Source organism: Protobothrops mucrosquamatus, unplaced genomic scaffold, assembly GCF_001527695.2.
Source record: "Protobothrops mucrosquamatus isolate PMUCROS unplaced genomic scaffold, P.Mucros_1.0 scaffold494, whole genome shotgun sequence".
Lineage (NCBI taxonomy): Eukaryota > Metazoa > Chordata > Lepidosauria > Squamata > Viperidae > Protobothrops > Protobothrops mucrosquamatus.
Window position 1 is genome coordinate 559,784 of NW_015386811.1, and position 13,478 is coordinate 573,261.

The 13,478-nt window shown below is 34.4% G+C and overlaps 1 protein-coding gene across 4 annotated transcripts in view; it reads right to left on the reverse strand.

Annotated features, from left to right (window-relative positions):
- LOC107288186 (diacylglycerol kinase beta) overlaps nucleotides 1-13,478 on the reverse strand; it is a 285,137-nt gene that overhangs the window by 232,599 nt on the left and 39,060 nt on the right. For 2 of the 4 annotated variants that reach the window (XM_029284288.1, XM_015816772.1), the window contains one exon: nucleotides 6,587-6,619. The exons of the other annotated variants lie outside the window; for them this stretch is intronic. In XM_029284288.1, the coding sequence (XP_029140121.1) occupies nucleotides 6,587-6,619 (33 nt within the window). The remainder of the gene's footprint in view (nucleotides 1-6,586; nucleotides 6,620-13,478) is intronic. 4 annotated transcript variants of the gene reach the window in all.

The window sequence follows — 13,478 nt, forward strand, 5'->3', positions numbered from 1 at the left end:
CTCCCACCCAATCAGCTCAAACCCCACTGGCAGTTAAAAGGAAGAAACAGCTGCGATTGCACACTATTCCCAGAAGCACGAAGCTGAAGACACCAGCCTGAAGATGACGAATGTGACTTCGTCGAAACGTCGCCAGGACACTTCCAATTTTACGCGGGAGAGAACCCGAATGACCAAAGACCTACATACAAACACCCGCGAAAACCTCAGAAAACATATATATATATATATATATGTATGTATGTATGTATGTATGTATGTATGTATGTACCAAATATATATATTTGAAATAATTGAGAAGTTAAACTAAAAGCATATAAAAAATTTCTCTCAATGCTAACAGGTTTTTATTTTTAGCCTATCTAGAATAATTAGCAGTTGCTTTCAAAAATGATATTCTATTTGTAAACTGAGATAGTTTAGATTTGCTTGCCACCTTGGCAACTAAACTTGAACAAAGCAGTTGTATCAGTGGTAATAACTGTATTTTATCATGTTCCTCATATAAAAAAAATGATCACATTACATATTTTGAGTAACATGTTGTGTCAGCAAAAAACATTTCAAAGTAAATATTGGTGCACATTATTTATCTGATTTAAATCCAGACTTTTCTTTTGGGTTTGCCCTAGCTCACTTGGGTGACTTTTTAAATTTCATTTCTATAATAGACCTATGCTAGGAGAGAGTGGCTGGTTTAAAGTCCCTCTTATTCTCAACACAACTGCACAATATGTATGCATCAATAGGAAAAAATGTGCTTCATTTTAATTCTTTATTAAAATATCTATAATTTGTAATCACTAGACAGTCCAAAACAAAGCTATGAAACAGGAGAAAACTAGAAAGTAATAATAATAATAATAATAATAATAATAATAATAATAATAATAATAATAATAATAATAATAATAATAATAATAATAATAATAATAATAATAATAATAAAGTTGGAAGGAAGCTTGGAGGTCATCTGATCCAATCCCCTGTTCAGGCAGGAAACCATTTTTATACCATTTCAGACAAATGGCCGTCCAGTCTCTTCTTAAAAACTCCCAGTGTTGGAGCATTCACCACTTCTGGAGGCAGGTTGTTCCACTGGTTAATTGTTCTAACTGTCAGAAAGTTTCTCCTTAGTTCTAGGTTGCTTCTCTCCTTGGTTAGTTTCTATCCACTGCTTCTTGTCCTGCCTGCAGGCGCCTTGGAAAATAGCTTCACTCCCTCTTCTTTGTGGCAGCCCCTGAGATACTGGAACACTGCTATCATGTCCCCCCTCGTCCTTCTCTTCATTAAACTAGACATACCCAATTCCAGCAGCTGTTCCTTATATGCTTTAGTCTCTAGTCCCCTAATCATCTTTGTTGCTCTTCTCTATACTCTTTCTAGAGTCTCAACATCTTTTTTACATCGTGGTGCCCAAAACTGGATGCAGTATTCCAAGTGTGGCCTTACCAAGGCATTATAAAGTGATATTAATACTTCACGTGATCTTGATTCTATCCCTCTGTTAATGCAGCTTAGCACTGTGTTGGCCTTTTTGGCACCTGCAGCACACTGCTGGCTCATATTTAAGTGATTGTCCACTAGGACTCCAAGGTCCATCTCACAGTTACTACTATTGAGCAAGGTACCCCCTATACCAGTGATGGTGAACCTTTTAGAGACTGAGTGCCCAAAAACTGGCCTTACCCTTGCCCCACCCCTTCCCCCATCCTGCTCCACCCCCTGCCCCTTCCCCACTCTATGCCACCCTGCCTGGCCGCAGGGCCACTCACCGCCTCCAGGGCCCACCGCAGATCGCCCAGGCAGCCCAGCAGCACTATGGGAGCACACCCTCTGCCCACACCCTTCAGCATCAACTGTGGGTGTTGGGGTATGAGGGCAGAGTCTTGTCTACGCTGCCTGGCTGCCATGTCCTTGGCTGCACTGCTCCGCGTGGGCCATGCTCGGGGGAAACTCTCCTCCAGGGGGGTTGCTGGTGAGGAGGGGGTCATGGGGGGAGGCAAGGCTGGGGCAACGGCACATGTGCCCACAGAGAGGGCTCTGAGTGCCGCCTCTGGCACCCGTGCCATAGGTTCACCACCACTGCCCTATATTATATCTGTACATTTGGTTTTTCTTGCCTAAATGTAGAACCTTGCTTTTTTCACCATTGAATTTCATTTTGTTAGATAGCGCCCAGTGTTCAAGTCTGTCTAGATCCTTCTGTATCTTAAGCCTATCTTCTGACGTGTTGGCTATTCCTGCCAGCTTGGTGTCATCTGCAAATTTGATGATTTCCCCATCTATCCCCTCGTCCAAATCATTGATGAAGAGGTTGAAGAGCACTGGGCCCAGAACAGAGCCATGGGGCACCCCACTACACACTTCCCTCCATGTAGATGTGGTTCCATTGAGGACCACATGCTGTGTACGGCCGGTCAGCCAGCTACGGATCCATCTGCTGGTGATGTTGTCTAACCCACATTTTTCTATCTTATCAAGTAGTAGGTTGTGATCTACTTTATCAAATGCCTTACTGAAGTCCAAGTAAATTATATCCACAGCATTCCTCTGATCCACTAATTTTGTCACTTGGTCAAAGAATGCAATAAGATTTGTCTGGCATGATCTGTTTTTGACAAACCCATGTTGGCTTTTAGTAATGACTTTGTTTGCCTCTTTTTTTTCTTTTTTTCAAAAAGAGATGAAATATAGTAATACCATAGAGTGGCATACTGCAGGTAAATATACTGTGCATTATTACCAAGTTATGATCTGGAAGCCAAGTGATTATTAACAATACCACCACTAAATTGAATTGTTATTTGAAGTTAAAGCAATCCCAGTAAATACAGTACGCAGCAATGGTGTTGTTCTGCAAAAGCAAGAATGCTGCATTAGAGCCATTCTCATAGTTACACATGAAATGACTGTTTTCATTTCCTCTGCTAGCATTACCAGTATAAGAATCAACATTTGAAAATCATCTGTTCATCTGTTCATAAATTTAATTCAAATTATTATTTTAAGCTTAAATCAATCAATTGCAGGATGGAGCCTTTGTTGAAAGTAATTGTCTGCAACCAACTATGCCTGTTCAGTACAGGTTAGTAGATACATGTATTCTGAGGTTGAGACAGAGTTACCCAGTCAGCTTCTGTTCCCCCATCTTTCTCTGATACAGTTTATTATTAAAACTATATTTATAAATATAATCCCAAAAAGCTGCTAATACTTCTATTATAATCAACACAAAAATAGCAGTGTTATAAATTTTCCAAGTTAGAATTCATAACATTGTTAAATTCAAAGAATACATATGTGAACATAAGGGAGTTCTTTCTTTGAATATACAGGGAAATACGAACAGAAGTGGTAATTGTGAACCATTTGCAGCTTTTAAATTGGTGCAAGAAGACATAAAGAAAAAGAATTGATTTTGTCAGGTAAGTAATAGCAACAGCTGTTGTGCTGCTATAGTCTGTTGTGCTGAAGCAATATCATCCAACCGATAAATTTGGGATTACAGATCAACATTTTCAAGCTGTTCTAACTCTGAATGCGGGAGTAGTAGTCTCAAACTGATCTAAAGGACAACAAATTGCAGAAGATCATGCTTTGTCAAGAGAAAATCTAAAGTTAATAAAAATGTACGGAACAGTCTGTTTATAATTTATTCATGTGAACTAGCTATATAGTCTATGTCTAAATAAATTCTAATAGAAATGTGACATTTGTAAAGATAGCCACAAGTCCCTGCAATTTTCTTGGCAAGATTTTTTTTATCAGAAATGGTTTGCCATTTCTTTCCTTCTTTCTAGGACTGGCCAATTTGGTCTAGTGGTTAAGGCATCAGGTTAGAAACTGGGACACCAAGAGTTTTAGTCATGACTTGGGCATGAAGCCATTATGGTAACTTTGGGCAGGTCACTTTTTCTCAGCCCTAGGAACGAGGCAATGGCAAACTACTTCTGAAAAAAAGCTTACCAAAAAAACTGCAGGGACTTTGTCCATACAGTCTCCAAGAATCAGACACAATTGGATGGAAGAAAATATACAGAAAGGGAAGTTTTTAATTCTTTATTCCAGTGATTACCCTTTTTTTCTAAATTTAAAGGAAAAGAGTCATTAGCAAAATAGAAAAAAGTCAGTAGCAAAATATACTACTTCGTAAAAAGCAAGCTTATTGTTTTTCCTTCATTTAAGTGCTTTAAAATGTAGCCAAGCAGCTTTCAGGATGCACAATTGGTCATATTGTCACATGAGATTACAGATTCTATTCTTATTACATCAAAAACAGTTTTGTAGAAAAGATCCTATTTACATTCAATCAAATATTCTCCTATAATGTGAAATTACTAACATTCCATATAAAGGAAGGTGATGTCTATGCTTGTCAGGTAGAGATCTCTCCACACAAAATTCCTTTAAATAATCAATGCTTCTTCCTCTCAAAGATTGTTCACTGTTTGGTCAGAAAAAGGAAAATGGTACAAATAACATGTCTTCAGACCAACTTTCTGTCAGGCTTGCTGTGTTTCAACTAAACTTTCTCCTTTGCTTGTATTTATGCCAAAGAATGCAGAAAGATCTTCACTGAAACTATCTGCTCATTCATTTCAACAAGATTTGTATCTCAAGATCTTATTTCCCAATACTCTACATAGTAAAATATATTTTTCATATTATTAAAGTGAAAATCCAGTTGGAACCTTTTGATATATCATTAAATATCAGAAATGGAAATTCTAAAAGTGTGACTGGATTACTTACTTTTCCTACAGTGCATCTCAAGGAATATTGGAGAAAGTTATGCAGGTAATTCATAGATAGATATATTTAGTTATGCAAAAAAATGAAAAAATTGACGACACTGGAGCTTTTCTTTTTTCAATTTGACAGCTTCATAAGATTAGGATATAAAATTTTCAGAATTCTCAACATGGTCAAGAATTAGGGCAGTATCTGAATAGGTTTCATTTTAGCTAGGAACTTTATTTTGTTATTTCAAAAGGAAAATAGAAATCTGCATAAAGAAATAGTTCTATCTCCAATTAATTGTCCAAAAATTATTTATTCCAAAGGTTAGATTGTACAAATGCAAGCAAAGAGCTATAGCATATTAAATATATTACACCAAATAATGAAGAATAAATTTTTGGTTTATTAAAGTAAATAATTGGATTATATTAATTCAATCTTGATTCAGTCTATATACTACCTTTTTAAGATTGTTGTTACTTTAAATTATTTCAACAATTTGAAATTCGTTTCAAGTTATTTGCCAATAACTTATTGAATTCTATACCTAAACAGAATTTGATTCGCTTTGAGTTTTAACTGAAAAAACATTCAAAAAGGATTAGAACAAATGCAAAGAAAAAGTTTGTAGGATGCAATTACAATGCTTTCAAAATCTTGAAATTAAAAGTTCACTATACATCTGGCATTTTCTGCAAGAACTAAATAGAATCTCAGGGTAATAGTGCAATATACTTATATTAAATGTATGTGAAGTTGACATTTATTGAAAATAAATGACACTGAAAAAATGCAGACATTTATTTTCTGAGTGGCATATATGTTCTAGTTATGACTATTTTATTAGGATGTACAAAATGATTGATGCAGCTGTAATCATTTTGTCTCATGGATTCATCCACTGCTGGGTGAAAGTTACTCAATATAACACAGAAAAGCTAATGCATATATTGATGGCTAGAAACATAAGTTGTTGTGTTCTTCCATCTACTTTTAGAAATATTGTTTATTCCCAAAGGAATACTGAATTCCTGAGTTCTATCCTTGCTGATTTAATCTTGGAGGACTAACCCTTTCTAATTATTCTACAGATTGTCATATATTTTTAAAACAAGTCTCTTGTTGATTTTGTCAACTATTGAACCTATTACCTACTTTTTATTACTGGAGCACAACTTGGACTTCAAGACACTTTTATATCATGCAAACATTTTATTATCTATTTTTCACTTCAACCTCTAATACTATTGAGATTCAACAGTAGTTAGCTTTCTTTTTCTACTATCAAAGTCTATTCAACTCTTAGGCAGAGTTAAACAAATGTCTGTAATGTGAGATATATGGCAGCAAAATGTTAGAAAGGATAGCTAAGTCCCATACAGTTTTTCCTGAGCCTATTTAAGCTCATCTGTTGTCTTCAGGTATAACAATGAAGACTATCCAGAGAAGAAAGAAAGAAAGAAAGAAAGAAAGAAAGAAAGAAAGAAAGAAAGAAAGAAAGAAAGAAAGAAAGAAAGAAAGAAAGAAAGAAAGGAAGAAAGGAAGGCAGGGAGGAAGGAAGGAAGGAAGGAAGGAAGGAAGGAAGGAAGGAAGGAAGGAAGGAAGGAAGGAAACTTGTTAATTTACTTCACTTTTTTTCTCATGCGGAGAGAGAGAGAATCACCAAAAAATGTTCTTGGGGCCACTCTGAATCTTTTATCATTGATGTATGTTGGCACACATAAAGCAAAGTAATCTGACTGAAGTTGATCTGAACCATAAACAAAGATTTTAAAGTTCCAAAATGCATCACAACATCCAAACAACTTTCATTTGCATCTGTGAACACTTTTACATTACGCACCTCAGGAAGTGAAACTCCTAAAGGGGGTAGAGTCTGTTGGAGAAAAACAGTTTCAGCTACAAGTTTAAAACTGTGAAAACATACACAACTAATTAAAAACATTCTTGTAAAGGATTCTGAATATGCAGTCAATCTGTTGAACAAGTAAGCAGTTCCAGTATGATTCTTTCCATACATATTAAGTAATTACAGAATGATAACACAGGTTTATTTCTTACTTGTTATTGTTGTATGTATTTATATAAAACTATTTTTAACAATGTGCAACTTAGGATAAAATTAATAAGATGATGAAAAGACGATTACATCATAAAAAATTAACCCATCTACAAATGTCTGAAAAGAATCTACATCTGAGTTTTTGGGAAAATAAATCTAAAGACAATTTGGAGTTCAAGATATTTTATACAGACAGGTGGCTCTAAATATTACCTACAAAAATTAGGATTAGGCTAATAATAGTTCATTGTTGAGTATGACCACTAGTGTACTTAGTGAAGACAGTACAATAATCATAAAATATATTATTTTTAAAGGGAATTCGACATAAATAATATTAGAATAACATATTGTTCAAGTATTGAGGGACTAGACAGCAAATCAACATATACATCCCAGGTAATCAATCCTGCCTCATATCAAAGAACTATATTATTCAAGGGGACTATAAGTCCAAATACATTTACCAAAATTTAAGCATACCAATCAGTTTGCTCAGCTTTATCCAAAAGGATTCCAACCACTCTTATACAAATAGTTTCTAAAAAATAGCTCTAAGTTCCATTCACTCATAAGATAACTTATATTGGTTGCTCTACCCCTTTTCCAATTGTTCCAAAACAGGGCAAGAATAAAAGCATCATGAATACACACAAATTCATCATGATTTCTGTTAAAGTACTGTGAAAGAATGGTTTTTATACACTAAGGTACATAGATACACTAAGGTACAAATGTTTCTAAACATTTTAGTCAGAAAGAAGAGTCACGGGTACAACTGGTACACGTTTATGTCTTCAGATTGCTTACAGCTAAAAGACATGTAAAAGCACAAGCAGTTATTTTTATAGTTTTATGTTACTAATTGTTGTATGTGACATAAACTCTATTTTTGTTACTTTTTAAGCCTACAGTTGTACTACTTTGTTTTTCTATTCTTTGTTTCCCCAAATATTAGGCATAATTATTTGGAAATGTTTCTTTTCATTGTCTTATTCTTGTAAATAGAATTTTCTAAAAAATGAAAAGTTTAGGAACATGATAGGCATGTGCATGATTATTTCATTGAATCACAGTTCAACTATCACTTAAGAAATATGAATCAGGTCTCAATTTAACATTTCTCCAAGTTCTACCACTAAATTAGTGCTCATGTTGCACTTCCAGTTACATATGAATTGAAAATCATTCCATTATAACCTGTATCAAAATATTAGTTAATTATGCCCAGCAGAACTGATAAATCTGGGTAAAATTCAGTTTAATTGCTCAATCTCTATCCTTTTAGGCTCATTCTAGTATTAAACTTTGTCCAAACAAAGAAGTTAATAAAAGTTGCATAGCTTGGTCAGCTTTTGACTAGAAAAACAATGTTCGGAAAAAATGTTTTTCTGAATTTTCTGTTTTGAAGAATTATTGATTATATTGACAAATAGGACAGAGCAGTTGTAAAAGGGAAAAAAGGTGATGAAGAACACATCCATATATTGTATCAATGTCCATTTCAGTTGCATTCAGTTATATAAAATGAGCCATATACTGTATGTATTCATTAATAATCCTATTTATCTTAGGCCAATGTTCTGCTTTTAATGTTGTTAGAATGTAATTCTGCTGCAGTACAAAATATAGAATTAAAGTTTAAAGATATTGTCAGTCACCTTCGCTATAAGTGATCCTTTTATGGATACAATTAATTGGATCCAATGAACAATTTCAGAACTGAGTTATCATGTTCCCCCTTCCCATATAATTAGAACATAATTACCCACAGGATATCAGAAAGATGTAAAACCTTTCTTCTAAGTGCATCCTCATTAGGAAACAAATCTCAATGTACTCTTATTTGATCTCTGTAAATTAATTAAAATGTTACAGATATAAAAGGTGGATAGCAATAAACTGGATCTGACATTATTAAAAAAGTATCATTTGATATCTGCATGCGCAGTTTATATCTGAAAATAATTTCACTTCAACCACAAGTATCATAATATACTGTATATGTGGGGTAAAATATGGTAAACTCTCTAACGGAAGCATAAAAATAAAATCAAACACAATCTAACTAATCTACACAGTTTTACATCTTCCCTACTGAAGCACCATGCTGAAACATATTTAGGTGGCTGGGTATTCAAAATCATGGGACACCAATGAGAAAGCACACAATCTCCCCACATCAGACCCTCAGATTCTGCAGAATATAGGAAGTCACATATTTTTGACAATAGGAGGCATAATCTGATTGAAAAGATGTTTGATGCAAATTTGGTGTCAAACCATGCCGAGTTTAAAGTTGTAAGTAATACCTGAAGCCAAGTCCAGTGCCCCTAAAGTCCAATGTATTAAAAAAAAACTGTGTTGAACCTGATACTTCATTAGTAGATAGGCTGCCACATTTTGAATAAGAAAATAATCTTCAAGCCTGTATACACTATGTTACAATATTCTATGTATGTAATTGTTGCCTGGCAGATTTGATGAAAATGGGTTGCAAATAACATATTCACTTTAGTATGGATCATGAACCTGGGAGGACCTTGGATCTCATCCAAAAGAAAGCTGGAAACCATGATCAAGTCAGAACTATCACTAGCAACTTTCTCTTGGTGGGATTAAACCTGGTGTCTGATGACTATGGAGCTTTTTTTTTAAAAAAAGACACCAGACCAGGATTTCCATTGCATCCCTGGCCTGACTTGGGCTAACAAAATAGATAGGTATCCTGACCATATTGATGATATATCATACAAAATCACTGACTTCTCTCAATGGCTTCAAAGAGATCCTAAGTAACATGGCCCCCTTGGGGGCTCATACTGGAGTAAAAATCATTCAACTGCTCTTTTCCTCAAACAAACTGATTGGAACTGTCTGTCTAGGAAAGAACAGATAAACTGTAATTCATAGCCTCAGACTATAACCCTTGCTGCCAATCTGAAGGAGATATAATTTAACCAGAACCTACCTCAATTTTGACCCAAAGGCATATGTGTATCGCTGCCACCACAAAATTAAAATTAGGTAGGGCATGGACCAAGGATATAGATAGATTAATTCTATTTACATCCTTGGTCTCCAGAAGTTTAATACAAAAAAAGATCCTGATCTTATTTCAAGTGTCTATCCAATTTGGGTCAAGCAAAAGATTTTATCTGCAAAATAACTCACACATATATCACAGTATCATATAGAAGATTCTTCATTCCATTTACTGAGTAGGGAGTGGGTATCTGAAATGAGCCCCTAGATATGAATTGGCAAGTGTAGTAAGAATACTTTATCATGTTTAACACCACAGTATACTTTCAAATATGGTTATCCATCTGCGACTGATGGAATTCATACTTCAAATTTCTTTACCATCACACTAGTTTCTCTTTACTCATTTCATGTCCTGCAGCAACTCAGAAAACAAGGAATTTCTTTTGAAATTATGGTGCTATAACATTATGCACAACATCAGACCTAGGAGAAAGATGTTGTTTGGTCTGAAATGTGTAACTCAAATGGAATGTCTGCAAATCATAGTCAGGGATTCAAACATCACTTAGAGTGAACAGAAACATCAAGATGAATCCTAGTCTGGAGTTTAAAACAACAGAGGCAAACACTACAGATTTAATGAAGCAGTTGAAACAATAGTAAAGAAGTAAGCTAAAGGTCAGGAGTTCAAGGAAGAGGCTAGAATAATGTTTAGGACTTATATACTGAAACCTTGTAGGCTTCACACATGGAAGACTACAATACATGTTCCACAACATTTTTTTTAATCAAGATTTTTTTTAATGCAAAAGACTGCACTTGAACTCAGTTGATTAACCCTTAATGGAATGTGTTCTGTTTTCTGCTTGGTTCAGCATTGAACAGGCAGTAATAGAAACAAGTACTTCTTTATTGAAGGTCAAAACAGAAACTAACAAGCATTGATCCACCCCTATTTATACATTCAACTCTGGGCAGCATCAGCCAATGAGAGCATAGTATTCTCCAGCTCAAATGCATAATAAACAGTCTTGTAGACAGCAAGTCTGGCTAGCAGGCCACTGGTCTGCTAACTGTTCCTGCACAGATCTCAGCAACCTGTTCCATAATTTAACTCAATACATTATAGAATGTAACTTTGTCAGGAAAAAATATGACTCTAAACAAGTCTTTATTGTCAAAGAGACTACGATTGAATCCTTGCACTTCTGCACTATTACTGCATTATCCTGCAACAATGCCATCATTGTGGAGCGATTGTCTGATCTACAGGTTTGGAACATGTTGGAAATGATGTTGTCCTGGTCATATCTTAGAGTGAGATTTTTTCTTTTCTTTTCTTTTCTTTTCCTTTCCTTTCCTTTTTTTTTTTTTTGACTCTATGGTTTTCTTCTGTAACATAAAAAAGGTTTCCCCCTTTTCCTCTGAAGAAGATTCCTCAAAGAGCTTTGACAGGAACCCATTTAATAATGACATCATTACCTATGTCCAGATGACATCCGCTTACTTTGCAAAGAGGAGGTGTAGTGAATGCTATACTAGTTATTATGAATCAGTCTAGGAGTAACATCACTTTTCTATTTTTTACAGAGCTTTTTGTAAAATTTTCCTCAGTATTTGCACCACTAGCTATATGGTTGAGCAGAGCACTGTTGTATCTGTGACCTGAATTAATTTATGCTATAGGATATAACATAACCATATTGGCTGTATGATCTACACACACATCTTGAATATGAAGGATCAAGACCACAAGAGAACTGCATAGCAACAATGCATAATATATATTTCTTGTACTTTAAAAAAAACCCATAAAATTTAAAATCGTCATACTTAAAATGAGCACATTTTAACTGTTCACTGTTCACTTAAATATATGTGACAGAAAACAAAAAAAGCTAGTTTGATATTCCGTAGTGAAGTTAAAAACCTGGCAAGTGTATATTATGCAGCTTTGCTCATTTATTCAAAATTTCATATTTCCATTTGGTGAAGACGTGTTTCCTAATGTTAAGCATTATATACTATTGCTAAATAATATGCTATTCCAAAAATACAGAATAATTTATCACATAATTAAGACTGATTTTTGCTCCCAAAAGAATCCGGTCTTTGGAATAAATTCCTATTAGCTTTAATACCAGGCACTGATATTCAAGGCATCTTAATTCTGATTTCCATATGGAAGGGGATATCATAAGCTTCAAAGAATATATTTGGTTATAGTTGTTTAGCCAATTGAATTCTATGCAACTGAGACAAGTGACTTATCAATATCTCCAATTAAGTACTCCATCAGACTTCAATTAATTATTTTAGGATAGCAGCATAACCTGATAGATGGATACAGAATCTTAGTAAATTCTTTTATCTCCCCATGATTACCATTCTTAAATCAAATTTGTTGCCATGCAATTATATGCTGTACTCAGAATACCTGTGTTCTTATATTTGCAGAGATCCTGGCTGTGATTGGATTACATTAGTTTAAGCAAGAGGCAACTGGACTTTCTTTGTTTTTCCTTGAAGACATTTTGCTTCTCATCCAAAGAGCTTCTTCAGTTTTTTATTTGCCCATTTAAAGCAAGCTTCTAAATCTAATCCCATAGATTTAGGGTTATACATCTACAAATTATATTTACAATAGTCCTCTACTTATAACAGATTGTTTAATGACTATTCAAAATTACAATGGCACTGAAAAAGTAATTTATGACCATTTATCACACTAATGATAATGCAGCAACCCCTGTAGTCATATGATCAAAATTCAGAAGATTGGCAACTATTTATGACAGTTGCAGTGTTCCAGGGTCATGTGATCAACTTTTGTAACCTGACAAGCAAAATCAATGGGCAAGCCAGATTCACTTAGCAACCATGTTACTAATTTAACAACTGCAGTGATTCACTTAACAACTATAACAAGAAAGGTCATAAAATGAGGCAAAAGCTACTTAACAAATGTCTCAGCAGCAGAAATTTGAGGCTCAATTGTGGTTGTAAATCGAGAATTATCTATACTTTATCCATGGATTTTATACTAATTACATTGACATGACTTAAGTGTAACAGTATAAAGTGTCATTTACAAAATGCAAAAGAAGGATTTATACTTCATTGCAGGCCAAGCAACTATAGCCATCAATTTGCTGTGTTTTTCATGGTGATTTCTTTAAGTCTTGATTTAAAGATTTAAGATTAAATTCTAATATCTTCTCTCTTTGTGTATTCTGATATGGAAAAACCTTTGTAGCACTGATCACAACATACATTGCACTGAATAATTATTTTGTAGAAAGTGAAATTTATTGTTTTAAATAGCAACATAAAAGACATAATGTGGATAAATTGCTTGCTGCAAGGACAATGTCATTATTCTAGAATGATCCTGGTTGACATCTGAGTCCTCAGTATTAATGTCAACTCCAAACAAAATAAAATTTTAGAAATTTAAATATTTTGGGAAGCTGGTTCCATAAATGACAAAAGATATATAAATATTTTGCTTTTAAAATGGCTGTTAAATTTAAGTAGTGAAAGCACAGTAGGCTTTATTTTCACAGAGCAGACATTCTTTTTGTGGGTTTGCATTATACATTTGTTACTGTTTTGTTTGTTTTCATATCTAATGACCATAATGAGCAAAATTCAGATATGGCCCCATCACAAAAACAGACAAGAC